Genomic DNA, 27,622 nt, shown 5'->3' on the forward strand with positions numbered 1-27,622 from the left:
ACTGGGGCAGACACAACACACACTGTGGTCGCCGGCCTGATGCCCCCGGGCCCCACCCTGCAGAACACCCCGCCGGCGAGGATCAGGCTGCGAAAGGAACACCCAAGCTGCAGAGCGATGCTCGCACTCGAGCACGGTGTCAGCCGCACTGGCACACGGAATCACACCCACCAGGCGCACACCCACCCGCAGGCACGGACACCGCAGCCCCCAGAGCGTGGGCGCCGTCCTGGGCTTGTCCCGCTAACGTGGGCAGGTGCTAACCAGCTTCCTTCACCAGCCACGGCCTGCAAACTCTAGCCGCCCACCTCCCTGCCCCCCCAGGACCCACCCCACCCCACCGCAATCCTCGCCCCCCTGCAGCGCCATCCGCTCAGACAGCCTAAGCAGGGCTGCCCCTGAGGCCTCCTTCCTTGCCCCGTGCAGGGATCAGAGCTGGGGGGCAGCCCCTCTAGGCAGGAGCAGAGCCTTGGCTGTTCTGTGCATCCCCCCCCCCAGCCCACCCCAAGGCAGGCCCCTTCTCGGGCAGGGACTACACTTCCCAGGATGCCCGGGCACCTGCGCACTGAGGGGGCAGGGCAAGTTCCCAGGCTGGGTTGGGGGGGGGGTTGCGGCTGCTTTCCCAGCAGCTCTGTGGACGCCGGAGGGGCCGGGCCGGGCCGTCCAGCCCCCGGGCAAAGAGCCCTCGAGCGGCCGCTGGCTCCATGCCCTTGCGGGCGGCTCCCCTGCACCCATCGCCAGGGTCCGAGCTGGGCGCGGAGCTCTGAAGATGGGGGACCAGAAGGTGAGGCGGGGGGGGGATGCGGGATGGGGAGACCGGCCCCAGGTGATGCGGCGCCGTCTGGTCCCAGGGCGCGGAGAGGCAGCGAGCCGGGCAAGGGGGGTCTCCGGCTGGCTGGCTCCCCCACGCCCCGCATCCGCCCCGCAGCCTGGGGGCTTGCTTGGCCTCGGCCATGTCCCAGCCCCAGGGTCTGCAGATCTGGAGGGGCGGGGGCGGGGGGCTGTGGATCCTGAGGGAGGGGCCTGGATTTAGCATGGGGGGGGGGGGGGGGGGGCTGTAATTCAGAGAACGTGCAACAAAGGAAGGGATGTAACATCCCTCCGCAGCTTCATCCCTCCCCGGGGAGATGGGTTTGGGGAAATGCCCCCTTCGGGGGGGGCCTCTCCGTGACTTTGGGATCGTCTCTACACAGGGGGGGGTTCAGAAATGAAAACAAATGTGGCTGGACAGAACTACAGACACCCCCCCCCCCCCCCCCCGCCGCCGCCGCCGCCGCTCCCCCAGCTGGATGGAACTACAGACCCCACCCCAGTGTATTCCCCCAGCTGGACAGATCTACAGATCCGCCCCCCCCCCCCTTTCCAGGCTATTACCACAGGTGGATGAAACTACACCCCCCCACCCCTCCCACAGCTGGATGGAACTACAGACCCCACCCCAGTGTATTCCCCCAACTGGTCAGAACTACAGACCACCACCACCACCACCCCCGGTTATTACCACAGGTGGATGGAAAGTACAGACCCCTCCCACCCCGCCTCACACACACACAGCTGGACAGAACTACAGACCGTCCTGGCGTATTCCCCCTGCCCCTGGCAGGCCAGAACTCCAGACACTCCCCTCCCCCTGCCTGTTCTTCCCAGCCTTCCAGGTCATCCTGCTGTAATGGCAGCAGATCCAGCACCCCCAAATCTCCTGCTGGCTCCCTTGGGGGTTCCCCGGGTGCAGGGCGTGCATCGGGCTCCTAGCTTCTTTGGTGCTGAAAGTATTCCCCCAGGGAGGAAAGACGGGCTTACGGTTAAAGAGTAGGACGAGTAGGACAGGGAGTCCTGGGTTCAATTCCAAGCTCTGCCCCCGACTCGGCCCACGACCCTGGGACTGTATTGACGTAGACGGGTGACAGTCTGCCTGGGTGGATCCACTTGTAGAGTGACGCCTGCCTGGGTGACCTTGGCCTGCTCTGCAGAGGTGCTGAGTCCCCTGGACTGCAGCTGGAGTTGTGGTGCCTTGTACTTCTGAAAACACCCACCCTCTGTGTGCCTCAGTTTCCCCATCTGTAGTGGGGGGAGTGTGATTCTCACACACCCCCTGGGGTGGGGGCACTTTTGAGATCCACCAGTGGAAGGTGCTGTGAAAATCCTAGTGCCCAATATTCACTGGTAACACAGACCCCCGGTGAGGGGAGGTAGGTGTGTTCCTCTGGTGATAGTGGTGGTTTTTCAATCACAGAAAGAGGCCCTGATCCTGCCATAAGCTCTGTACAGGTACATCCCAGCCCGAGATGGTATTTTTGATTATTTGCATTAGAGTGACACACTGAGACCCCAACCCAGATTGGGGCCCCGCAGTGCCAAGTCTGGCACAGACACCTACCGAGAGACAATCCCTGAGCCAAGGTCCTTACAGTCGAAATAGGCAAGACACACTGGATGGGAGGGGAAACTGAGTCACAGGGCTGGGACAGGACCACTGTTCCCTCTAAGCTGTGCATGTGTACACAGATCCTAAACCCCACGCACACGGCGAAACACCACATGCACAAAAATTTGCACAGACGCACAACAATTTGCACAGAAGACATTTTTTGCGCACATGGCCTGTCAAAAATTAGAGGGAACATTGGACGGGAATTGCCCAAGGTCACCCAGTAGGCCAGCGGCCAAGCTGGGAGTGGAGCTGGATGCCCTGTCCATAAGACCCCACAGCCTACAGTCTGGGGGAAATAAACGCATTTGCCAGTTTGATGGTAACTAATAAAATGTAATGTCTGTGTGTAAGCAGAGTAGGGCAGGGTCATACCTGGGATAAGAAAAATGGGAGAGGAGAGAGACTAGGACTCCAGACTCCTGGGTTCCATTCCTGGCCCCTCCATTGGGTTCCCATGTGACCTTAGGCAAACTCATCCGTGCCTCAGTTTCCCCAGCTGTTTGTAATATAATGTTACTCCCCAAAGGTGCTGTCAGCCTAGGCACCTCTTGTCTGGGGCGTGTGTTGAGATGCTTGCACGGAAGGCACGAGGGGCAGTGTGGCACAGCTCAATGTGTTTGTGTCCCTGTCCCAGGCAAGGGGCTCCCCTTGGAGATCTGAGCTGGGCCCTGGGGGAGGGTGAATTGCCCCCGGCTCAGGAGCAGGGGTTGGGGTGGGAGCCCAGGGGTGCTGCTGATAGCCGGTGTTGGTGTTTCGGCCCAGGACGCCCTACGGAAGATCATCACCACACTAGCCATGAAGAACGAGGAGATCCAGAACTTCATCTACGCCCTCAAGCAGATGCTGCAGAATGTGGAGGTAATGGGGGGGGGGCGGTTTCCGCCTGGCTCTGTAGGGCTCCGCCTGCCCCCCCTGCTCTGTGGGGTTGGCATCACAGCACCCTACCACCCTCCTACATGACACTTCCTCCCATCATCTCCCTTGCATTGTGTTGGCATGACAGGGCCCCTCCTCCACCAACCCCCCAGCACTGGCATGACAGGGCCCCTCCCCCACCAACCCCCCCAGCGTTGGCATGGCAGCCTCCCTCCCCCACCAACCCCCCAGCATTGGCATGATAATGCCCCTCCCCCCACTAATCCCCCAGCATTGTCATGACAGTGCCCCTCCCCCCACTAATCCCCCAGCATTGGCATGGCAGTGCCCCCCCCCACACCTATGCCCCCCGCGCTGGCGTGGTGTTTCCTTGGGGATGGAATTCGCTGCTTGAAAAGGGCCACTTTCACGAGCGCCGTGACGCACCGCAGGCCGCGAGGGCAAAGCCGAGGGACCTGTCCTGAGTTGTCTGGCTGGGGTGGGCGCCGGCCGGGGAGGGGGGCCGGGAAGGGGGTAGCTCAGTAAGCCACAGCCGGGGTAGCCGTCCTGAGCTGGGCCCTGCGCTGCTCTCCCCCCGGCCCGTCTCCCCCAGGCGAACTCCACCAAGGTGCAGGAGGACCTGGAGGGGGAGTTCCAGTCCCTCTTCTCCCTGCTGGACGAGCTGAAGGAGGGCATGCTCATGAAGATTAAGCAGGACCGGGCCAGCCGCACCTACGAGCTGCAGGTGAGACCCCCCCCCTGCCCCAGCTCCAGCTGGGTCCCTGGCTGCCCCCTGCCCCTGCCCCTCACTGGGCCCGGCTCTGTCTGTCCCGCTGCAGAACCAGCTGGCTGCCTGCACCAAGGCGCTGGAGAGCTCCGAGGAGCTGCTGGAGACGGCCAACCAGACGCTGGAAGGGGCCGAGAACCACGACTTCAACCAGGTGCGCCCCCACTTCCCCCTCCATCCGTCCCCCCCCCCCCCCAGCTGGAGCCAAGGCACCCCGTGGAGGGACGGAGGGCGAGCGCACTAACCCCTGTGGTGCAGCAGTCAGGGACACTTCGTGGGACACCCCCTCCTGGTGTGGGGAGCAGGACACTTCGTGGGGACACCCCCATCTGAGGTGGGGGGGGCTGATCATTGTGGGAGGGGGAAGGCCAGACCCTAAGTGGGCATCCAGTCTCTGACATCCGTGATCGGGTGTCTGACCCCCACATGTCTCCCCCTGCTCCCCCTGGGTCCCCGCCCAAGCCGCAGTTGAACGCATTTGGGCTGCCGGTGTGGGTCCTCCAGGGGCCGTGCCACACTCTGCAATGGACATGGGGCTCGGACTGGTGCAGACTGTACCCACAGCCCAGCCGCGTTCAGCCACATAGACCCAGGCTATGGAAAAGGTGTGTGGGGGTGGGGTGCAGCTAAGCAACGGGGGGGGCAGTGCAGAGGGTTATTAAATCCATGCCATGCATTGCACTGGGGGGAGGGACCAGGGTGGGTCCATGGTGCAGGGTTGTCCACCGCCGCCATAGATCTACCCGCTACAGTCCTCCCGGGGGGCGACGGTCGAAAGTTCAGTCTCCTTAGCTCTTCCTGTCCTGGACCCCTGGCTCTGCCCCCTATTCTGTTTCCCCCTAATATCACGAGCATTTCCACACTGGATCCGATGACGCCACCCACTCTGGCCCCACCAGTGGATGCTTCAGATGAAGACTAACCCCTCCTCCTCTGCACCCCATAATGTCCTGCAATGTCACGCTATGAGGAGCAGACACCTTCCTGACCCCCGCCTCCCTGCAACCCAGAAGCATGAAGGTCGCTATACCTTGTAACCCTGGAGGCTGGGCTTATTCCTGGGAATTCCTACTCCTTTCTTGAATTTTACTAAGCTATTTGCCTCTGTAATCTCCAGCGGCAGTGAGGTCCGCAGGTTAACTCTGCGTTGGATTATATGATGATGTAGACTGAGATCACCCCCTCCTGGGTGAGAAGGGAACTGCAGCTCCTGTGAAGGTAACTTAGGCCAGCTTCTACAGAGAAACGGGCCAGACTGGAGTCCTGGGATGTAGCTTAAAACAGAGAGAGAATTGCTGATTTCAGGAAGACTTTGAGGTGATACCTAGTGGGTTGAGCAGGAACCAAGCGTCGGGATTCTGAGTTTTTAGTCCTGGCTCTGGGATAGTATTACCTAGTGGGTAGAGCAGAGGACCCAGGTTCTAGTCCTGGCTCTGGGATGGCAATGTTGTCTAGTGGCTAGATGAAGGTGGTTGGGAGTCAGGACTCCTGGGTTCTCTTCCTGTCTCTGCCGCTGACTTGCTCACCTGCGGAAAGCCACCTTCCTGCTCTGTGCCTCAGTTTCCCCATCTAAAATGCTGACCTCACAACTTTGTGCATTTGCGTCCCCGAAGGGCTCTGAGACCTTCCGCTAGGGAACGCTACAGCCGCACAGAGTATGGTGATTATTATTTATAACGCACCTGGCTGCCCTGTCTGACCCTCTCCTCTTCTTTTTGTTCCCTCCTTTCTCTCTCTCTTTCCCTCTCTGCTTCGAAGGCTGCCAAGCAGATCAAGGATAGGTACGGTACCCGCCGCCCCCACCTCTCACCCCGCCCCATGCCGTCGCCCGCTACTCGCCGCCCGGAGTGTGAAGCCTTCTTACTAACATAGCATAGGCTAGCCTGGTAGCACCGTCCTCTCCCCGTTGCCCTGAGCCCTGGGGATGAGCCCCCAAGGCTGGAGAGGAGAAGGGGGCAGGATGTCCAGTCACGGAAGACTGAAGACGATCCCAGCGCTCCTGGCGGGGGGGAGACAAGGGACAGCTTGGGTCCTGGCTGAGTATGAACACAGATCGTGGATGGTCTCTGATGAATCTGGGTGCTTCCCAGCGCCCCCTCGTCTGCAGGGAATTTGGGAGGGGGGCTCAGCTGTGCGGGTGCATTCTGGGAAGGGGCCCTTCTGACTCTTGTCCCGTCCCACCCCCAGCGTGACGATGGCCCCGGCGTTCCGGCTCTCGCTCAAGGCCAAGGTGAGCGACAACATGAGCCACCTGATGGTGGATTTCACCCAGGAGCGTTGCATGCTGCAGTCCCTGAAATTCCTCCCAGGTAAACGGGACGGGAAGGGGAAGGGGAGCCTCGCGGCCTCACCTGGGGTAGGTGTAGCCACCCTGGGCTGTTGTCGGTGCCAGAGGGTTTCCTGCAGCCAGGCCAGGCCGTGCTGGCAGGACATGGGGGTTTGGGAGGGGCTGGCAGGACGTGGCGGGGGCAATGGGGTTTGGGAGGGGCCAGGCCAGGCTGTGTTGGCAGGATGTGGGGGTTTGGGAGGGGCCAGGCCACGCCATGGCTTGTGGGGGGCAATGGGGTTTGGGAGGGGCCAGGCCAGGCCGTGGCTGGTGGGGGGTGATGGGGTTTGGGGGAGGAACACAAGGACCGTGGCTGCCATCCCTTTGCTCTCACCCTCTCGTCCAGTTCCCAGCGCCCCGGAGATCGACATGGCCGAGTCGCTGGTGGCCGATAACTGCGTGGCGCTGGTCTGGAGGATGCCCGACGAGGACAGCAAGATCGACCACTACGTCCTGGAGTACCGCAAGACCAACTTCGAGGGGCCCCCGCGGGTGAAGGAGGACCAGCCCTGGATGGTGATCGAGGGCGTCAAGCAGACCGAGTACACCCTCACTGGTGAGGGGAAAGGGGGCGCCTACTCACTGCAGCCCCAAAGCGGGTGCTTACAGGGAATGGGATAAGAGCACTGGCTGTGCAGGGAGCTCTGGCTACTCCATACCAGCCTGTCCCAGCAGGGGGCGCTGTAGGGAGCGGGGCAGGAGCACTGGATGTGGGGCCAGTACCCCGGCCTCTCCCAGCAGGAGGCGCTGTAGGGAGGGGGGCAGGAGCAGGAGCACTGGCTGGGGGGGAAGGTCCCAGTGAGGTCCTAGCCTGTCCGAGTAGGAAGTGCTGGAGGGTGCCGGGCGTAGGGCTGGCTGTGGGGGGCTTGCCGGCCCTGCTGAGCGCTGGCATGGGCCCCCTGCTGCCGTCTAACCCTGGCGACTTCCCTCAGGGCTCAAGTTCGACATGAAGTACATGAATTTCCGCGTCAAAGCCTGTAACAAGGCTGTCGCGGGCGAGTTCTCCGAGCCGGTCACCTTGGAAACCAGAGGTACGTGGGGGGGGGGGCCGGGGGCACGGAAATAGGGGGTACAGGCTGCATCAGTGACACCCCCTGCCACTCCCAGCCCACTCTCCTGGGCAGAGGGGGACCCCACTGGACACCCCCCAACACCCCCACACCCGCCTGCAAGTGACACCCATGTGGCTGGGGGCATAGGGCAGGGCTGGGTGTGCCCTGCAGAGCCCCTCGCACCGTGGGGCTCCCAGCCCACAGGGGAGCCTCTACCTTGCCCCTCTGTCCTCCCCCAGTGCCAGTCAGGTTAAGGCCCCCAGCGTGGGGACCCAGGGATCCTCGGCAGTACCTGAGAATCCCCCCAACCCCATCCCCATCCCCCAACCGGGTCACCTCACTGATCCCTAGCATGGGTTGGGGTAGGGACTGGGTGGTGAGTCCCCCTTGAGATGGGGTACAAAGCTGGGGGACGGGTCCTCCCTGCTATGTTTGTGAGGGGATAGAGAGAAGGTGGGACTATGTGGGGGTTTGTCCCTGGGGTGGGAGTGATATGGGATGGTGGGGCAGAGAGTTCTCCACAAGTTGGGGATGAGATAGGGGGGGACGGGGTGGAGTTCAAGGGGATGTGGGAGGGGTTCCTTCCCAGGGTGAGGTAGGGCGGTGGGAGCGGGGCTCCCTGTGATGGGGGTGGGGCGGCATGTTGGGGGTGTGGCCCTGGGGAGGCGGCTCCCCCCCCCCCCCCCCCAAGGACAAGGGGGCTCAGTCCAGGTCTGACCGTGCCCGGGGCTCCTTCCCCAGCGTTCATGTTCCGCTTGGACGCCAGCACCTGTCACCAGAACCTGAAGGTGGAGGAGCTGAGCGTGGAGTGGGACGCCATGGGGGGCAAGGTGCAGGACATCAAGGCCCGGGAGAAGGACGGGAAGGGCAGGACGGCGTCCCCGGTGAACTCCCCTGCCAGGTAAAGCCTCGGCCCTCTGCAGCACTCGCCCACACCCCACAGCACGGAGGGGTCAGAGGAGCTGAGAACAGCCAGAGACTCGGGAACAGACATGTCCTGTCCCAGATGCCTCAACCCCAGAGAGCCATGGGGGAGCAACAGGCTCTGGGTCACACTCAGCCATACAGCCAGGGCAGGGGGGCTGGGGTACGGGCCCAGTCATGGACCGATCCTCCGGGGCGGATCCAAGGGGGTCATGGAGGAAGCCGGGGTGCAGGACTCACCCTCTAAGCCGTTCTGGGGAGCCAGGGGGTTGGGCCCTGGCCCGTCATTGAGAGATGGCAAAAGCCGGGAAGGAGCCTCAAGGTGAGGGCAAGGGGACCCTGTCCCTGGGGCAGGAAGTGCGGCTGCAGCTTGTTGCCTGTCCCGCCTTCTGTAGGTGCGTGCAGTCTCCGAAGAGGATGCCCTCGGCCCGGGGGGGCAGGGACCGCTTCACAGCCGAGTCCTACACCGTGCTGGGTAAGAGGGCAAGAGGCAGGAGCCAGGGAGTCTCTGTGTGCGGGCATGGGGCAGGTTACACCAGCATGGGGGGTGGGAACAGTGTCGCCTGCTGGCAAGCGGGGCCCCTTGGGGGGCCACGAGACTCAATCGCGTGTGCCAGGCACTGGCAAAGCGCTAGAGGCATGTAAAGGGATCCTGATCCGATTTAAAACCCGACTGTGTGCTAGGGAGCGATCGGGGGGCAGGGGGGCAGGGCAGCCAGGCGCTGGGATCCTGATCCGATTGCAAACCAGACTGTGTGCTAGGGGGTGATCATGGGGCAGGGCAGCCAGGCGCTGGGATCCTGATCTGATATAAAACCAGACTGTGTGCTAGGGGGCGATTGGGGGGCAGGGGGGCGGGGCAGCCTGGGATCCGGGATCATCCAAGGCTGGGACTCCTGCTGAGAATGCCCCAGCTCCCTCCACCCATACCTGTGTGGGCCGGTGGGTGCTGGGATCCCCGTGGCCCCCCCGACCCCCATCCCTCCGCAGGCGACATGCTGATCGACGGGGGAGACCACTACTGGGAGGTGAGGTACGACCGGGACAGCAAGGCCTTCGGCGTGGGCGTGGCCTACAGGACCCTGGGCAAGTTCGACCAGCTGGGCAAGACCTCGTCCTCCTGGTGCGTCCACCTCAACAACTGGCTGCAGGTCAGCTTCACCGCCAAGCATAACAACAAGGCCAAGATCCTGGACGTGCCCGTGCCCGACTGCATCGGCGTCTACTGCAACTTCCACGAAGGTGACGCCCTGTGTGTGTCTGTGTGTCCTGCTGCCCCATGCTGGAGGGGGTGAGCCCTGGTCCGCGTGGGTCTCTCCATCCATTGGGCTCCCTGCTGTCTCTGTGCGTGTGCAAATCAAGGGCCCCAGAAACCCTGGGCCTCTTTCCAGCCCCAGCCAAGACAGCGGCAGGACAGGGCAAACTCCCCCGCACCGAGTGAGCCCCAGCCCTGTCCCAGCAGAGTCCCGAGGAGTCCTGTCCCTGCTGCCCCGAGTGCCCGAGAGCCCCTGCTTGTCTGGCCGGCCGCCAGCTGGGAGCTGAGTCGGGCGCTGCCAGCCTCGGTCGATACCAGCTGGTGGGCTGGGGCTGCCTGGCGGGTTCCCGGCAGCGGCGTGGACGGGTGCAAAGAGCAGCTTGCACGGCCGCAGCCTCAAGCCCCCGCTGGGGCTCGGTGTCTGCGCTAGGGCTTTGCCCGGACGTGGCTGCGTCGGGGTAGAAATTCCCAGAACTGGGCAGCCCCTCCAGGCCGGAGGGTCCCCACGCGATCAGCTGATGCGTCTCCTGGGCCGCTGGGGCTGGAACGGCAGCCTGGGAAGGGGGTTGCAGGGTCTCAGGCTGGGCTGGGTCTGAAGGGGAGGCCAGAGGTGAGAAACCCTCAGCCCCCTCCCCCCCACCGCCCTGCACCGTGCACCTTGGCCGGGCTGCTTGGCCCCCCCCTTCTGACTCTTCCTGTGGCTGTCCGCAGGGTTCCTGTCCTTCTACAATGCTCAAACCAAGCAGCTGCTCCATACGTTTAAGGCCAAATTCACCCAGCCGGTGCTTCCTGCCTTCATGGTAAGGGGTTGTTCACGGGGTGGGGGTGGGGGACGACACTGTGGCTCGGGGCTCTGGGAGAGGAGGCGGGGGGTCCGGACTCTCTCCCCTCTCCGGTCAGGGAGGGTTACTGCACGCGCCCAGCCCAGAGGGGCCCACGCTGCTGGAGCCTGTCTCTGATCAGGTTATTGCCACGCCTGTCCTTGCACTGCGGCTGGAAGCCCTTTCCAGCTCATAACAGGCAGCATCACCTCTGAGGTGGGAACCCACCTCTCTGCAAACCAAAGGCACAGCTTCCCCCTCCCGCTGCCTTGGGGCGGGAAAGGAGGAGGGTGGACCCCACTGATTCAGTTCCAGCTCCTCCCCCAGGAGGGCTCACTTTGCCTTGTTTCTTGTCTTGTTTTCTGGAACGGGGTCAGACCCAGCGCCCAGCAAAGCCCTTGGCTGCTAGAGACTAGATTCAGATGGCCAGCAGAGGATGGCCCAGCTGCCTCTGCTGGGACACTGCTGTGGGGGGAAGCTTGCAGCACCAGAAGGCCCAGCTGTCTTAGAATGGGCACAGCTCACCAGACAGTCTGCTAGCTTGGTGGCTAACAAACCGTGGTTTGCCGGGGCACAGCGAAGGGGAAAAGAGGTTTCTACGGGACGGTCTCTCACTGGTAATAATAATTAGTTCGATAGAGTGCTTTTCCTCAGACCACCTCCATGCACTTCACCATCTTTAACATATGCAAGGTGGACTGGGCTCCAGAAGACCTGCGTTCAAGTCCCGGCTCTGCCCCTGGGTGGACCTTGGACAAGTCACTTTGCCGTTGTGTGCCTCAGTTTCCCTATCTGTAACAGGGGGAGAATCCTCCTCTGCCTCCCAGGGATGTGCGCGGGAGCGGGGGCGGAGGGGGAGCCATGGCCGTGGGCGAGACACTCAGAGACGCCGGTGACGAGAGTGAGATAAACACCTGGCTGCTCTGACACGCGGCATCCCCCGCCCTCCGTGCCTACTGGGGATGGCGCGCTCTGCGGGCGGCTGCAGTAAGTGCCTCGTTGTCCTCCCTAGGTTTGGTGCGGCAGCTTCCATGTCTATTCTGGACTGCAGGTGCCCAGCACTGTCAAATGCCTCCAGAAGCGAAACAGCGCCACCAGCAGCTCCAACGCCAGCCTGACTTAGACGCGGGAGGCCCCCCCTGGCGCGGTGGGACCGGGCCCAGCTTTGCTGTGGGACTGGGCCACCTCCTGGCTCCCTGGAACCAGGGAGAGACGCAGCGTGTGGCCCGTTCAGTTTTCTTTCCTCCCAGTTCCTGGAAGGCTGCTCGAGGCGGAGAGGCTGGTGCTGCAGCCACTCGAAGGCTCTGAATGTACCGAGACTTACCTGCCTACGACTGTAAACCCACCTCCCCCTCCCAGCGCATCCCTTCCTGCCGCCTCACACTTGCCTTTAAGAGACAGGGGGACGTCCACGAGCCAGAGTTGTGCCAAAGGCAGGCCGTGCAGATGACCGCCTTTAAGCGCCCCGGGATCTTGAAATCCAGAGGATGGGGCCGCCTCTGGCTGAAAGCAGGTTTTTGTTTTGGTTTTTTTGAGGCCCGGCTGTCCTAAAACCCGACGCTTAAAGGTGGCACTGGGAACGTGGGCATGCGTCTGCTTTTAGAGCCCGTTAGCCTCTCGGATGACAAACGCTGCTTCTGGCCTTAATAATAAACCCTGCTCTAGGAACAGCCTTGCCCTCTGCTGTCTGGTGTCGGCTTGTGCTAAGGCAAGCCAGTGGCGGTCGGGGGGCCAGTGGCGGTCGGGGGCCAGGCGCAGGGAAGAGACGACGGCGTCTTTGCTGCTTGCTGCTCCTGCCACGAGGCACCTGCCCGCGTGCAGTCGGTCCTCCCCGGGGTTGTGGGGGGGGAGAGCCCCCAGCCGAATCACTGGGTTCTCCCGAAATTCCCGGGGTGGGTCATTGCCATCCGCGGCAGGGCTTAGCAGCCAGGACCGTGCTTCCCACGCAGCTGGCCTCCACCAAGGATGGGGGAAAGGCCCGATCCGGGGAGGGGGTCACCCAAGGGGCTGACTGCTGAAGGAGGTTTTACATCTAAACCCTCTGTAACAGGGAAGAGATCAAAGCAACCCCGCACCCTGCTTGGCCTCACATGGGCTGGAGTGCAGGGCAGTAGCGTCCCACAAAGAGGTAACAGCCTCTCTCTGCGGTGGCCACAGTCCTGGCCCGGCTACCATGTCAGTGGAATAACATTTATCCCGCTCTCCTATTTCAGGACTGTGGGTAAATGGCGTGGGGTCAGGTATCTGGGGGGTTGGCAGCTGGGTGGGCTCCCAACCCAGAGGCCCTTTGCAGCAAAGTTGCAGCGTGGGCAGATGGCACAGGAGGGTGGGTAGAGGGTTTCCAGGCCAGGCTCACTCCTGCTGTCTGTGTAGCTCTTGAGTTAATTAAGCCCCAGCGTACAGCCTGGCTTTGGGCCCGAAGGGGGAAAATTCTCAAGTGGGCCCCATGATGTGGGGTACCCAACCCAAGGCAGATGGCACGTGCTGTTCAAAAGGGCTGAGCCTCCCACTGACTTCCACAGGAATTTGGGGTTCTCAGACCCTCTGAAAACCAGGCCCAAGCTGTCTCAAGTTGGGCACCCCAAAATCACGAGCAACTCACCCAAGGTCACAGAGCCTGGTAGTGGCACAGCCAGGAGTCCTGACGCCTATCCCCCATCTCTAGCCCCTGCACCCAGTCCCCTCTCCCCAGCCGACGTGCAGAGTTAGGACGTGACCGCGACTGCAGGAAGCTGGGGCTAGCACCGGTGAGTCGAGGGAAAACTGTCAATTTTATTAGCAACGTATGCAAAGTGGGTAACAATTGAACACTGTACAAATCCCTTCAAAAGCACCGCCCTTCGGAGAGCCAGTGAGCCAGCCCTCAGCTGGCGTACATCTCCACAGTACTGCCGATTTCAAGGCACAACACCAAGTGCAATGTACAGGATAGACTGAGAGGAGCCATGCATCACCAGCTCTAGCATCATTGCGCACCATGGCATGTGCCAAAGACAAGCTGCCCAGGGCACTGCTTGGAAGAGTCCAGTGCACCGGCCAGGCCAGTCTGTCTGGCCCCCTGCTTGCAGGGGTTAGCAGGAAGGGAAGGGAGGCAGCCTGCACAGATCAGAGAGAAGGGCAGGGGGTTTGGGGATAGGCCCATGCCTGGGAGAGGGAATGATTCATGGCTGAGGCTTTAAAGGGAATTTGACATTTGGAAAAATACTGATTCATACTCAGAGGAATGTAGGATCTTTTCCCCAGAGGGACTTAGGAGAATTAAAGATCTAAATGAGCTGTTGCCACTCAAGAAAGAGATCTTGGAGCCATTGTGGATCATTGTCTGAAAACATCTGCTTAATGCACAGCAGCAGTCAAAAAAGCTAAACAGTGTTAGGCACCATGAGGAAAGGGATAGATAACGAGACAGAAAATATAATGCCACCGTATAAATCCATGGTACGGACACACCTTGAATACTGCCTGCAGTTCTGGTCACCCCATCTCAAAAAAGATATATTGAAATTGGAAAAAGGTACAGAGAAGGGCAATGAAAATGATTAGGGGCATGGAACAGCTTGCATAGGAGGAGAGATTGAAAAGATGGACTTTTCAGCTTGGAAAAGAGAGAACTAAGGATATGATAGAAGGCAGTGATATTTACCCCTTCACATAACACAATAACCAGGGGTCACCCAATAAAATTAAGAGGCAGCTGGTGTAAAGCAAACAAAAGGAAGTATTTCTTCACACAACGTGCCGTCAACCTGTGGAACTCCTTGCCAGGGGATGTTGTGGAGGCCAAAAGTATAACTGGGTTCAAAAAGGAATTAGATCTGTTCATAGAGGGTAGGCCCATCAACAGTGATTAGCCAAGATGGTCAGGGATGCAACACCATAATCTGGGTGTCTGTAGCCTCTGACTGCCAGAAGCTGGGACTGGATCACTCAATAACTGCCCTGTTCTGTTCATTCCCTCCGAAGCATCAGGCACTGGCCACTGTTGGCAGACAGGACACTGGACTAGATGGTCTGTTGGTCTGACCCAGTCTTGCTGTTCTAATTGATGAGTGCAGACGTCGGGGAGGGACTGAGGAGCTCCCTGGAGCCCTGGGTAGTGTTGGCAGGGGCCATGAGACCTTCCCGTGCACCACCCTGCCAACACACCCAGTTCCAAACTGGAGCTCCCTGCTGTACCAGCCCTGGGCCCCACTCACAGCTCAGCCGGTGCCCTCAGCCCTGAGCTCCAGCCCAGGGCAGCCCTGAGGCACACCTCTGTCAATGCACCCCACTTCAGGACTGCCCTGGGCTCCCCCTACATACAGCTTTGCTGATGCCCCCCAAACCCAAACTGCAGCCCACCTGCTATTCTAGCCCTGGGATGCCCCCTGGCCAGCCCTGCCACTGCCCCTCAATTCTAGCTTCCAGCCCCGCTGGCATTCCAGGCACAGGTGTGCCCCTCAGCTCTGCCTTTGGTTTACCCCGCACCGTGAAACACCCCTAAGCAGACTGGGCATAGGAAAAAAGAAAAGGAGGACTTGTGGCACCTTAGAGACTAACCACTTTATTTGAGCATAAGCTTTCGTGAGCTACAGCTCACATCCGATGAAGTGAGCTGTAGCTCACGAAAGCTTATGCTCAAATAAATTGGTTAGTCTCTAAGGTGCCACAAGTACTCCTTTTCTTTTTGCGAATACAGACTAACAGGGCTGCTACTCTGAAACCTGGGCATGGGAAGGCGTCACCCATCTCCCCCGCCTCCCGTGCCTTTTAAGCCTGATCTGCAGCATGCAAAGGGCCTGGTCTAGGCAAATGAGTCCGAGCGCAGCACACAACCCCTGAGGCTTCCTCCCTGATCTGGGGGTGTGATTAGCTCCTTGCCCACAGCCCTCCTGGGACTGTGGGAATCACATGGCTATTAAAGGTGCTCTGGCGTTACCCGCAGAGACCCCCTTGCTCTGCAGCAGGGCCAGTCGCAGCCTGCCGGGATCTGGATTAGCTTCCTCTCTGGTGGCAAGGGCACACAGCTGTGCCCAGATCCACCCATGGGGCACCGTTCTCTCCCTTTGGCACTTGCTGCTTGTCCAGGCACGTGGCACCCACAGACCACATCACACCGGGCTTAGGGGCAGCCACTCTGAGCCACGGAAAGGGGACAGCCGGGGCCCAATGCAAGGTGGCAGCCTTGCCCCTAGAAAAACCACCGAAGGGCCCAGAGCTAAGGCTATCTCGGCGGGGAAGGGGGGGGGGCTGCGAGCCCTACAAACCAGTGTCTCACGGTGCTGGGAAAGGGCCAGAGAAGAAGGGCCGGGCCCTGGGTACGTGATCAACACTGCCCAAGAGTCAGGAGAGGTCTGGGGCCAAGGTTTTGTTCCCTGAGAGGACTGGAACCCTGTGTTCCCAGCAGAACCCTCCTCGCCCGCCATGCCATCCATGCAGGGCAGCGGGTCAGTCCTCCAGGTTGGCTCTTCGTTCCTGTAGCTTCCGCGCCAGCTCCTCTGATATGTCTACGGGGAGAGAGAAGGTGGGTACAGAACCCCTCCGGAGCCGGGACTAGAACCCAGGGGTCCTGACTTGCCGTCATCAGTGCTAGCCACTAGTCCCCACCACCTACCAAAGCTGGGACCACAACCCAGGAGTCCTGGCTCCCAGACCCCTGCTCTGGCCACACAATGACCAGCAGTGCTACAGTCAACTGAAAGCCAAGGGCAATGGCCACATGCAGCCCCGCCTCTCGTGCCAGGGGGGCCCCCCCTTACCTGTGGGGAGGTCTCCGACCCACGACGTGGCCTGGCGGGAGGAGCTGCTACCATGTTGCCGTAGGTTGAGGGTGCTGCTGGGTGTCTTCATATACTGGCCTTTAGCGGCTGGGTATGGAGAGTGCAGAGCTGGTCAACAGAGCACAGGAGCCCACGTCCTCTCCTCTTGCCCCATCCCACTCCACCTCCCAGGCCGGAGATCCTTCCCAGCACTCAGCCCAGAGGGTAGCCTGGGACCTGCTTGCATGGGTAGCCCTGGGGGAATCCTGCAGTGCATTGTGGGGGGATGGCGAACCTGGGCGCTACACCTGATGCCCTGGGCAAGTCACGTCCCTTTTCCGTGCCTCAGTTTCCCCCTCTGTACCACATGGCTGTGTTTGTGGAGGGGGGGAGGGATAGCTCAGTGGTTTGAGCATTGGCCTGCTAAACCCAGGGTTGTGAGTTCAATCCTTGAGGGGGCCACTTAGGGATCTGGGGCAAAAATTGGGGATTGGTCCTGCTTTGAGCAGGGGGTTGGACTAGATGACCTCCTGAGGTCCCTTCCAACCCTGATATTCTATGATCTACAGACAGGAAGTGCTGGAGAAGCACTCAGGGTTATTACCCACACTGCTGGAGGTAAGGTCGCAGTCCAGACAGCATTGCCCAACCTGCAGCTGTAAGGGGCTCCTGGACGCTGGGGTCCCAACCCAACAGGGTCAAATGAAAAACACCCTAGGGACTCAGGACAGCTCCCCCTTTATCTCCATTCTGGCACATCCCCCCGACCCCCTCACTGGAGCCACACACCCTCTGCTGCGCCCACCCTGCTCCCCACGGGGCTGAGCTTCCCCAGCCCCACTGACCTGGCCAAGCGGGGCAGAGGGAGATGGTGGAAGAATGGGCTTTGCAATGGGGCCAGCAGGGCTCAGGGTTGCTTAGACCCCGAGGTGTGATAGCCAGCCCCACAGGCTGGGGGGCGGGGGGTGGTTCTCTGCTCCTGCATGGGCCAGTGGGGCTGGGGGAGGGAGCAAGTCGAGTGGCTCCCGGGGCCTGAGCAGTGCCAGGTCAGGCCCCAAGTGACTGGGACAAACTGGGCTTATCCCGTGGGAACCTGCATCCCTCACTGCCCCAGGGGCATCCTCAGCGGCCAGCCGAGGGCTCGGGCACGAGCTCTGGCAATCGTGATGGGAAAGGGGGGTGGTTAGAGCAGAGAGCCCTGGGGGGAGAACGGGGGTGGGCACCGAATCAGCTGGCAATGGCCGTACCTGGCTTGCCGGGTGGTACAGGCGGCGCCTTGGTCTGGCCGCCCCTTTCCCAAATCACCTTCACGGGGCCCACTGTGGCTGAAAACAAAAGTGAAGACGCTCAGTCCCCTGGCTCCTCCCAGCACGTCCCCCCACCCTAACCCCCCACCCCAGAGCTTGTCCCTGCAGCCGGATGGGGAACCCACATCTGTCCCGTCACTTCTGAGCACTGGGAGCGTTTGGAGCTGGAGTCAAACTCAGGGGTGGCCCTGGGCCACTCAAAGCTGGGCTATGGGGTCAGCATCCTTGGCAGGATGGGGGCCACCCACCCAGCTCCTCTCCCTCATCTGCCCATCCCAACCCAGCCACGCTCCCGATCTGTGCCCTCCCTGGATCTGTGACATCCACCGAACTCCCAGTCCAGCAACTCATTTCAGCGGGAGTCAGGCACCTAAAGGCCTTTGTGGCTCCGGGCCTGGGCAGCTAGAATGCGGTTTCCAGCAGTCCCGGGTCACGTAGCATCGCTGCTCCCGTCCAGTCCCCAGCCAGGCTGGGGAGGGATCCAGAGAACTAGAACCCGGCTCAGCTGCCACCCACGCTGAGCTGCATCCTCGCACTCTGAACCCTGGGGGACTGAGCACCCCGCCCAGGGGAGACCCGATTGGCAGCCCCCTCCCCCCCGAACCTCGGACTGGCCCAGGCACGCTAGGTCAGCATGGAGGAAATTCCAGGAAGTGGCTTGTGCCAGCCGGCAGCACCTGGCCTGTTGCCGCCACCAACCCCGCTCTCGTTCCCTGCTTCACGCTCCAACTCGGATTCCTGGCTTTCCCCTGGTGCCGCCCTGAGGCCTGACTCCTGGTTTCCAGCTCCGGCTCCGCTCCTAGCCTGACCCTGGCTCCTGCACCAACCACCAGGCCCTGCTTCTGTTCCAACCCCTAGGCCTGACTCCTGGTCCTACCCGCTAGGCCAAACCACCCACGCCCTGGTCGTGCCAGGCTGCCTCTGCTGGTCCTTTCACCTCTCCCTTTGTGCCCCGCAAGTTTCCCTCCTCCCTTTTCACTGGGATTCCTCCCCCTTCGCCAGTGACCGTCAGAGAGCCGCCCCTTCTCCTACACTAGCCACCTGGGGACCGGTCTCCCAGGGGAAGTGATGGGAGCACTAGAAATGACCCATCCCACCTTGGCAGCCATGGACTGGAGGGTCCAAAAGCCTTTTCTGTCCTTGATCTCTGGGAGGCCACTTAGATCCACTGCTCTGCCCCAACAGCCCCCAGCATCCCCCAGTGGGGCTGGCTCCTTTCACCCTCCTCTGAGCTCCCAGGGGTGCTGCATCTCCCAGTTGTATCACTGGTCTGGGGCAATAGATTCTGCATGTGGCCAGAGCATTTTCCTGCCCCAAGGGCAGCCGTGGGGAAAAGGGCAGCGCAAAGCCCAGGCGTGGGGGGCGGGGCGGGGGATAGATCTTCTGTAGCAACGTGGCCTCTTGTGTTCGACACACTATCTCCGTTCTGAAAGGTCTGGCACAATAGCCGGTTTACTCACGGCAGGCTGGCTTTGGCTTTGTTCCCTTGATGGCTGCCACATCTGAAAAAAAAAAAAAAAAACAATTGCATGAGAGAAGGGGAGGGAGGGGGGAGCCTGAGCTGGGATCGCAGTCTGGGGTTTCCCCCGGAGACTTTTCTCCAGTACCAGGTCCCATTCCCGCTCCCCGGCGCCAGCCTGTCCCTCCTCGGGAGGGATCGTGCCCTTCCACACGGCACCAGAGATTCCCCTGAAGAACCGCACCAGCCAGACTCAGCGATGAGGCCAGTGTTATTTTATTCACCGGCCAGGATGGGGAGCAAGATTTTACCCAGCTGTGCCAGCACAAGGCTAGGACCCAATCTCCCCAGACTCCAGCTTACCTTCATCATTCACGTAGGTCTCTTCTTGACCCTCTGCAGGCGCTGGGGGCGTGGGAAGGGGCTTCGACAGAGGGCTTTGTCTGGAGGTGGGTGGAATCATTGCCTCCACTTTGGCACCGGCTGGGGAACCAGATGGGCACAGGGTTAGGTAAGGGGCACTGGCTGGCATGCAGTGGGGAAATGCAGACCCTAAAATACAGGGCTCTGGGAGAGCAGGCCAGGCCGGAGCACTCTGATTCAGCCTGGGCGGGGGGCAGGGTATCGTGGGGGATGCGATCGTGTGTGATGAGCACACCGGACATGTCAAATGCCACATCAAAATGGTGGCACTAGACATCAGGGCACTGCTGGGGGGGGGGGGGGGAAGCTCGCAGCGCTGGAGTCCCAGCCGGCAGGGGTAGGGCACTGCTGTGGGGGGGGGAAGCTTGCAGCTGCCCTGTGCCAGCTCTCCAGAGCTGTGTTGCGGCCAGGCCATGGGAGGTCTGTGGGGCCCGGCGTGTACATTCTTCACAACCCAACAGCCCTGAGCCCTGGAGGAACAAGCCAGGGCCCCTGAGCTGCAGCCTGGAGCAGGTGCCTGGAGCAGGCTGGGCACATTCACCTTTGGGGGGCTTTGGGCAGGGGGGCATGGATGTTTCCCAGACGCTCTCTCCGTTCTCCTTATCAGTCTCCACAAACTCTGCAAAACACACCACAAAGAGAAGGGTCAGAGCTGGGGGGGGCTGGCAGGGGAGGGAGTCTGGCCATGGGGGAGCATGGGGCTGGTGGGGGACGCTGGGCAGCCCTGTAAGGGCAGGGGGCAGAAGGGACCGGGTGGAGAGGTGGCTGGGGGGGGGACGGGGAGGGAATCCCCAGGAGTCAGGTCCTCTCCGCCCCTGCCCTACCACCCCATGTGCCCTCTCCCCACCCCCCCAAGTCCAGGCACCCTCTCCCAGACACACACTGCTAATGCATGTGCCCCCCTGGGCCCACCCTGCCCCGCCCCCTTCACCCAGGCCCCATTGCCCACCCCCACTTAGCCATCTAATGTACATGCATCCTCCCCCACGTGCACCCTGCCCCCCCCCACACAGGTGCCCCTCCCCAGAGGTATCTGCCACACACCCATACCTGTGCCCCCCAGCATGCACTGGCCCCGGCTCACCCACCCATGCAAACCCAGCCCCCCTGCCCAGAATTCGCACCCGGAGCCCTCGAAACGGGGGAACCCACCTAACTTCTCAGCGTAATCCTCGTCCAGGATCAAGGGCACCAGGGTCTTCTTGGTGTTGGAGACGAAGTACTCCACCACGTCGGCCAGGGAGGAGCAGTGGTGCTGGGGCAGGGTGGGAAATCCTGTTAACCTCGGCTTTTGGCCACCCTCAGGCCCCTGCCACCGAGGGGCTGACCAGGCTTTGCACAACCCCCTCAGGGATCCTGCTCCCAGCCTAGCAGCCTGCGGGTGGCGCTCCCGGCCTGCAGGGCTCTCTGCTCCTAGCAGACACCCCCAGCTGGCAGTCAGCATGTGCCCTGCAGCATGGGGGTTGCCAGCCCCTGGTACGGTTATCCTAGCTGGTGTAACAGTCGAGGTTATTCTTATTTCTACACCTGTGGCTTTTTGGCCACATCATTGGTTCATGATACAGGGATGAATGGGAGAGCACAGCTGGGCACTGCTGCCCGGAACTGCTTAGCTGTGTGTGTGTGTGTGTGTGTCCTAGGCCCTATAGAGCTTACAGAGATTCTCCTGTAGTGTAAGTGATCAAGGCCCGGCTTCTATGCCTGCTATCACCATGACGTTCCTTGGTGGCTGTGCTTCCAGGAGCCATTTGATCCCCCTGGGGCCCAGACCCGGGTCCCAGACCCAGGTCCCAGTCTCTGCATAAGGTGGGGATACAGAACTGGCCCACTCACCGGCCGATCAACCTCAACGACATATTGCTGTCCCGCACGGCTCACTCTGTAGTGCTTCACAACCGGGGTGCTGCAAGAGAAGGACGGGGAGATTGCACAACCCGACCCTCACACCGCTTGTGATCACAGCCCGTGCACTGGGATTCCCCTCTCAACACTAGTGCCAGGATTCACACTCCCAGCCCTGTGTGCACTGGAGTCACCCCCCCCCCACACACACACGTGTGCCAGGATTCACACTCCCAGCCCTGTGTGCACTGGGGTCACCCCCCCCATACATACACGCGTGCCAGGATTCACACTCCCAGCCCTGTGTGCACTGGGGTCACCCCCCCCACACACACACACGTGCCAGGATTCACACTCCCAGCCCTGTGTGCACTGGGGTCACCCACACACACACACACACACACACACACACACTAGTGCCAGGATTCACACTCCCAACCCCATGTGCACTGGGATTCCCCCCTCACACACACTAGTGCCAGGATTCACACTCCGCCCCATGTGCAGGCTAGTGTCAGACCTGCCCCCTTCCAGCCCTGGGCCCATCCACACAGCATGAAGCCCCCAACCATCCCCCACCTTCTCACCCGTTCAGCATCTGACACGTGGTCACCGAGATGCTCTTCCCGTCGCCCCCTGGACGCAGCAGCATGTTGCCGCAGTCCAGGTTCCTCTCCAGCAGGACCCGGGCCTCTGTCCTGGAGACCTTGAAATAGCAGCTGCAAGGACAGGACCCAGTTACAGCGCCAGGCCCTCCCTGGGCGACCTGGGACTCTCCAACCCCCCAGAGCCGCTGGCCCGTGGCCCAGAGCCTCTGGGCTATTGCAGCTCCGAGACCATCAGGATGGGGGAGACCGTGAGCTGCAAGCCCCCCTGCTGCTCAGTTCCCCACCGTGGGCTGGCACCAGGGTGGGCAGCTACGGTAACAGGGGCCAGGGGCTCTCCTGCTCCAGAGCACTGACAGAGGGCGGGAGGCCCTGGGCAAGGAGGCCGTCGGTTGGCATGGGCCAGGGCGAAGGGCTCGCTTCTGGGGGAGGCGCCAGGGGCTGGCCACTTGCAAGGCAGGATGCTGAACCAGACGGACCTTCAGCGGGATACCGGTACCGATGGGTCAGTGGTGCGGCAGGAGGGGAAGACGCCAGACAGGCTGGACTAGTGGCCTGAGCTGGCCTGACACGGGCGGGGGGAAGCCAGACAGGCTGGACCAGTGGCCTGGCCTGACATGGCAGGATGGAGGCACCAGCCCACCACGCACTAGGCTCTCCCTCCGGCCCAGGCCCCACTCACGCTGGCATCTCCTCCTCCAGCAACTCGTAGTGGAGGGAGCTCGTGGCGCGGCGCTGGCTCAGCTGGGCCCGTCGCTCCTGCTCTTTGGAAAGGGCTTCAGACATCATGTAGATGTGGCCGGGCAGCAACGTCAGGTTGGAGGGGACTTGCATCTGCAGGGACAGGGACGACACACTGAGTCTCCCCTGCAACGGGCTACAGACCAGACAGGGGCTTCCACCGACACTGCCCTCTCAGGACCTCAGTGCTGCTCCCATCCCTGGCCCGGGAGTCCTCACACCCACCCTCTGTGCGGCCCAGGAATCAGCCAGCAGGAGGCGCCAGCGCGGCTCCCACCTGCCAGCCCTGGACTCTGACCATCAGGGGGCAGGCTCCTCACGAAGGGCTTCCTGGGGCTGAATCCGACATGGGACAACGGGGCTGGGAACCGCTGGGAGGGGAGCCCAGGGTGGGCTCAGAGCACCCGACGAAGACCTGCCCCGACAGGGTTGTCAAGAAACACGGACTCAAGCCTGGACAAGGGCTCTCAAAGACGAGCTCTCGCCACACGGGATACCTGGGGGAGAGACGGGGGGCAGGAGAGAGGGCAGGGCTGTGTCTGCACGCGCAGGGTTGGCGGGAGGTGGGCACAGGTGAGTGTATCTAGGGTGGGCAGGGGCGGACAGGAGCGAGCGTGCGGGTACACAGAGTGAGCAGAGGTGTGGGGCGGGTTGTGTGGGGCGGGGGTGAGCACATGGGGGTGCAAGGGATGGGTCAGGTGGAGGGGGCCAAAGAGAGGGCAGGCAAGGGGGGCGGATTTCTCATTCCAACATCAGCCAGGTGCGTTACCTCCACCATGGTGAAGATGAAACCCTTCCACATCTCCCGAGCCTCCAGGCTCTCGGCCTGCAAGGGAAACACACGTTACTGGAGTAAAACCCAGAGCGCAGGGGTGAGGGAGGCAGAGGCCATGCAGGGCAAACGTACCTTTAACTTCACTTCCTGCCCCCTCAGCTTCAGGCTGAGCCCCACCCCCTCGTTGCTGGCCTGGGGGCCGCTCCGGAGGTAGCTGTCGGTCAGGGACACGAAGTTGTCCAGGTCGATCTTCTCCACGTACTGTGGAGGGCGAAGCACAGATCAGTGTGGGGGAAAATCAGCCAGCCCCACTCCTGCAACCCAGAGCAGGGCCCTAGGGAGTCAGGGCAGAGAGGTGCCCACTAGGGAGCCCTGCCTGGCTGGCTGCCCCCCACCTCTTCTCTGGGATGCGGGTGCGTGAACACTTCTGGGTTGCTGGTTCAAATCCAGCCCTGCTCAGAAGCATGGCTGACAGGAGTCGGCTGGGTCTCAGTGGGCTGGTGCCCACGTCACCAAACCCACCCCTGCCATGGGCACCAATTGGCTCCCCAGCCACCAGGCCCATGGCCGCGCAGGCTAAGCAAGCCTCTCACCCTTAATGGTGGCTCTAGGGAACGGCCATCCCCATGGGCGGGTGGGGGGGGAGAAGGGACTCTTTCCCAGGTCAGAGGGATCGAGGCCCTCGCCACCCAGATGGGCACGGCAGACCCCCAGCAAGCCGAGCCTCCCAACGAGGGATGTCCCCCAGCCAGGGCTGGAGGCCACCAGGAGAGTTGAAATAGGAGGGCCTGATCCAGAGAGGTGCTGAGCACCCTCAGCTCCCAGTGGTTGGGCACCTGCCAGGATCAGACCTCGAGGAGACAGATCCCGCCCATGAGGCTTTCCCAGGTCTGACCGGGGAGTGCCACAGAGCGGCCCCTCCGTGGGGCGGCTTTTGCGTACCTGCACATCTCGGTTGGTGTTGTAGAAATACAGCGTGAGCCCCTGCAGGCCTGTCCAGTATTTCTTATATCCCTGCAAGGACAGAGCAAAGGGGCATTGGAGGCTGGGACCAGAGGGAGCCAGCCCAGGGGAGGGAGGCCCCTAGTGAGCATGCACTGTGCAGATACCTGCCCCCCAACAATGCCCTAGCCCTGTGCTAAACCTGGCATGGCCAGGAACCTGCAGTGGAATGTTCCCGGGATGTTACGTAGGGGGGACGGCGAATCAGCTCTTTGGGGGGCGGGGGGGTGTCTATGGAATGACAGTGCCCACCCCCTCTCCCTGCAGCCTGGTTCCATCTCTGCACAGTGGACCCTGCCCTGCCGGGGCAGCCGGTCCAGCTAGGCCAGCATCCCCGCGCCCGCCATGCCGGAGCAGAGGATTGGTCTCGGAGGGGGCTGCTTTGGCTTCCCTCAGCCGCCGAACGACACGTTGCCGTGCGTTTTTCTCCAGCCGTGTGGGAGCCCCGGAACAGGGGCAGCCTGGTGGGGTCCTGTTGCCACCAGCGAGGGCAGAGCCTAGGAGAAAGGGCCGATTCTCGGCGCAGGCTGATGCTGGCCTGGCCTGACGTGGCGTGGCAGGCCCAAGTCGGAATCAGCTGCCAAAGGCCCGTGGGGGAGGGCAGAGCCCAGACATCATCACGCGTGGGCTGGTTGGGAGGGCTCAGGAATCAAAGGCCATCACTGTTCCCTGTTCACAAGTGTTGTGAACAGCGAAGTGTTGTGACCCACAATAAAGGTTCTGCGGCCTCTGCCCCCGCTGCCCGCCCCCGCCCCCAGCGCTGCACTGGCCCTGACGGGCCCCAATGTGCCAAATTCACCCACGGCCATGGGCATGCACATGCCAGGATCATGCCCCCGCCCTTGGGCCGTCAGTGTCACAGAAGGGTGCCGGCATCTCACGCTCACCAGGTAGAGCAGCCCCACACGTAGGTGGGTACGTGTCAAGGCCACGCGTACGTCAGCATCACACGAGTGCAGCCACGTCACGGTCACACAAACCGGGGACGGCACGCTCACGTGTGGCTGTGCACAAGCGGAAGTTGTGCTTGACGTGAGTTTGAAGTCCCGGGTTTAACAGCAAGAGGACGGGCCTGGGAGTCAGGAGATCTGGGTTCTGATCCTGGCTCTGCCACGGACTCACTGGGTGACCTTGGGCAAGTCGGTGCCCCGCTCTGTGCCTCAGTTTCCCCATCTCTAATATGGAGCTGATGCTCCTCACCCACCTTTGTAAACCACCCCGAGATGTAGGGCTGGAAAGGAGCCGAGCGAGTGCAGTGTACCGTTCGAAGGTTATTCCTACGGGTCGCGTATAGGGTCACTACCCATCCCCATACTAACGGGACAATGCCGCTCATCGCATCTCACTCCCGCACTCTGAGGGCCTAGAATTCTCCAGGCTTTTAAAGAGACCCCAGATCTTCTCAGCCATCCCGGGAGGATGACACTGCCTGCTGAGAAGTCCTTATCCCATGACAGCAAGCTGGTGAAAGACGTCATCTGGGACAAACACCCTGCACGTCACATGGCGTGGTGTCTGTCCCCTACCCGGAGGAGCGCCTCCCTTCCCATCAGGTATAGGGTGTGAACGCGACAGTGTCTTATCTCCATGCCAGAAAGAGCTGTGCTCAGAAATCCAGATGGCAGGAATGTTTAGGGGCCATAAATGCAGCCAGGTTAACTAATGGAGGCCAGGCAAATGTATTTAAATGTCCAGTGTGGTTCAGCGGCGGATTGTTTGCAGTGTTCGGAAAGAGAATTGCCACCTCTCGGGCTGTCAGACTGGTGCCCGGCACTAAGGGTCCGGCTACATCAATCCGCGTCTCGAGGATCAGGCTCATACTTCGTCCAACGACCACCAAAAAGAATGACCCAGGCAAACCACGTGGTAGAAAGCCACAGGGGGCTCAGCTTTGGCAAGAGGAGGGTTTGCAATGGAACAGACGCCCGCGAGCACAGGAAGCCTTCACCAGGCAGACCAAACAACGCACTTCCACAGAGCTGGAGGAAGTATCGCCTGTCCAACAACCCACCACCCCCCGCCACTGGGCCCTGCGCTCCCTTTTACACACGTACTCCAGGATTTCCCAGCCATTGCCGCTTGGATTACCCTAACCCTGGGGCTAGCTGCACCGCTCAGGGGCTGCCGTTTCTAAGAGCCGGTCTTCGTGAGAAAGCTGCATTGGTTTAACTCAAAGGGTGAATTTAAACTGGGGCCAGAGGCTGTGTGGACGCCCTGAGTGCCGGTTAAACCAAGCAGATTTCGGTTTAGCAAAAGTCGATTAGAAACCGGCTTGAGCTAAACTGAAATAAGTGGGTTCACACTACGCAGTGCACTGGTTTAAAGCCACACCTTAGGTTAAAACAGTGCAACTTTCTTGTCTAGACAAGCGAAACAGGCTCAAGTCCAATCAGGATTTCAAGTACCCCAAAGCCTGTGGGTGCCCTAGCTTGTTAGGAAAATGGGGGCTGCCAGTAACATCTGGCTTTGCAAGTTTGCATTTGGCTTCTGCCCATCTATCATCTACACCTGAAAGTGAATTCAGATTAAGGTAGGAAGTGGATTTAAAGGGTAATCGTTATGCCGGAACAACGGCGTGCCTAGGCAAGCCCGATCCAGCCCCGGCAGGCGATTCTAGGAGGCCTCTCCCCGGGGTATCTGAGCACCCAGAGCTTGGGGGGAGGCACCTGGCAGATCCAGTCCTGCCTGCAAAGTTCAGCCCTGGCTTGTGGTTTAGAGTCCGACTCGCTGCAAATTCCTGGAGAGCCTGATCCTGGGCTTTGGGATCGGGGCCACTTCTAGGGGGGGGCTCTAGCTTCTTTCACCCCGAGCTGGCTCCTTGCCCGGATCTCTCCGCGCCAGGGCGCTGGTGTGGCAGAGCGGGCCAGGGGTTAGGGTGGGGGGAAAGACGACACCAGAGGCTTCAAGGCCATGGCAACTCAGAGCCTGACCCGGCCCAAGCCCCGGTCCCAGCCCGGAGGGGGGGGCCCTACCTTGTCCTGCGGCCCCTTCTTCTCCAGGAAGCCCTCGTAGTAGTGGGGGGGCAGGCTGGGCTTGGGCTTGGGCTTGGCGCCCCGCAGCGGGGGCTGCAGGGCCATCTCGCCCCCGGCTCGGGGCCCGGGCCGGGCAGAGGGCGCAGGGAGGCTCCCGCACGGCGCCCGGAGTCCCGGAGCAGGAAGCGCGGGCGGAAAAAGAACCAGGCGTCGTGGGGGTTTTGCAGCCCGGGCCGGGCCCTCCCATGCGCGCACCTGATTGGGCCGCCCGGCTCCCCGCAGGTGAGCGGGCCAGGGAGCGCAGGCA

At 61.5% G+C, this 27,622-nt stretch overlaps 2 protein-coding genes across 4 annotated transcripts; one reads left to right on the plus strand and one right to left on the minus strand.

Moving 5' to 3' along the window:
* The first annotated feature begins 539 nt into the window (after window positions 1-539).
* Window positions 540-12,117, plus strand: FSD1 (fibronectin type III and SPRY domain containing 1). Its single transcript, XM_037885940.2, has 13 exons — window positions 540-784; window positions 3,194-3,289; window positions 3,900-4,031; window positions 4,126-4,227; window positions 5,832-5,854; window positions 6,261-6,382; window positions 6,746-6,955; window positions 7,332-7,430; window positions 8,193-8,352; window positions 8,771-8,850; window positions 9,366-9,617; window positions 10,342-10,430; window positions 11,464-12,117. The coding sequence occupies exons 1-13, from the start codon at window positions 770-772 to the stop codon at window positions 11,572-11,574; spliced, it is 1,491 nt and encodes a 496-aa protein (XP_037741868.1). The 5' UTR covers window positions 540-769; the 3' UTR covers window positions 11,575-12,117.
* Window positions 12,118-13,203: 1,086 nt separating this feature from the next.
* On the minus strand, window positions 13,204-27,527 carry STAP2 (signal transducing adaptor family member 2). Of its 3 annotated transcripts, XR_006287476.1 has the most exons (15): window positions 27,316-27,527; window positions 24,284-24,355; window positions 23,474-23,602; window positions 23,336-23,392; window positions 22,508-22,659; window positions 21,808-21,939; window positions 21,212-21,281; window positions 20,531-20,633; window positions 19,920-19,997; window positions 19,319-19,438; window positions 18,957-18,998; window positions 17,437-17,514; window positions 16,190-16,297; window positions 15,155-15,937; window positions 13,947-14,939 (listed from the first exon to the last, which is right to left on the minus strand). XR_006287476.1 is itself a non-coding variant. In XM_037885982.2 (14 exons), exons 1-14 carry the CDS (start codon window positions 27,418-27,420, stop codon window positions 15,879-15,881), a joined length of 1,299 nt encoding a protein of 432 aa, XP_037741910.1. In that variant the 5' UTR covers window positions 27,421-27,527; the 3' UTR covers window positions 13,204-15,878. The 3 variants fall into 3 exon arrangements, 2 of the variants coding, with proteins under 2 accessions (XP_037741910.1, XP_037741909.1); XM_037885982.2 differs by having other exon boundaries at window positions 13,204-15,937; window positions 17,437-17,508; XM_037885981.2 differs by having other exon boundaries at window positions 13,947-15,937.
* Window positions 27,528-27,622: the final 95 nt, after the last annotated feature.

The sequence above is a fragment of the Chelonia mydas genome, chromosome 25 (genome assembly GCF_015237465.2).
Source record: "Chelonia mydas isolate rCheMyd1 chromosome 25, rCheMyd1.pri.v2, whole genome shotgun sequence".
Classification (NCBI taxonomy): Eukaryota; Metazoa; Chordata; order Testudines; family Cheloniidae; genus Chelonia; species Chelonia mydas.

Bases quoted from the DNA above. Each gene is read 5' to 3' on its own strand.
- FSD1 (XM_037885940.2), top strand. The intron at 6,383-6,745 runs GTAAACGGGACG...CCTCTCGTCCAG, and splicing joins GTCCCTGAAATTCCTCCCAG to TTCCCAGCGCCCCGGAGATC. The intron at 7,431-8,192 runs GTACGTGGGGGG...CTCCTTCCCCAG, and splicing joins GGTCACCTTGGAAACCAGAG to CGTTCATGTTCCGCTTGGAC.
- STAP2 (XM_037885981.2), bottom strand. From the start codon at position 27,420: ATGGCCCTGCAGCCCCCGCTGCGGGGCGCCAAGCCCAAGCCCAAGCCC. The intron at 19,998-20,530 runs GTGGGTTCCCCC...TGTGTTTTGCAG, and splicing joins GGATTACGCTGAGAAGTTAG to AGTTTGTGGAGACTGATAAG. The intron at 17,515-18,956 runs GTGAGTAAACCG...TTTTGTTTTCAG, and splicing joins AAAGCCAAAGCCAGCCTGCC to CCACAGTGGGCCCCGTGAAG.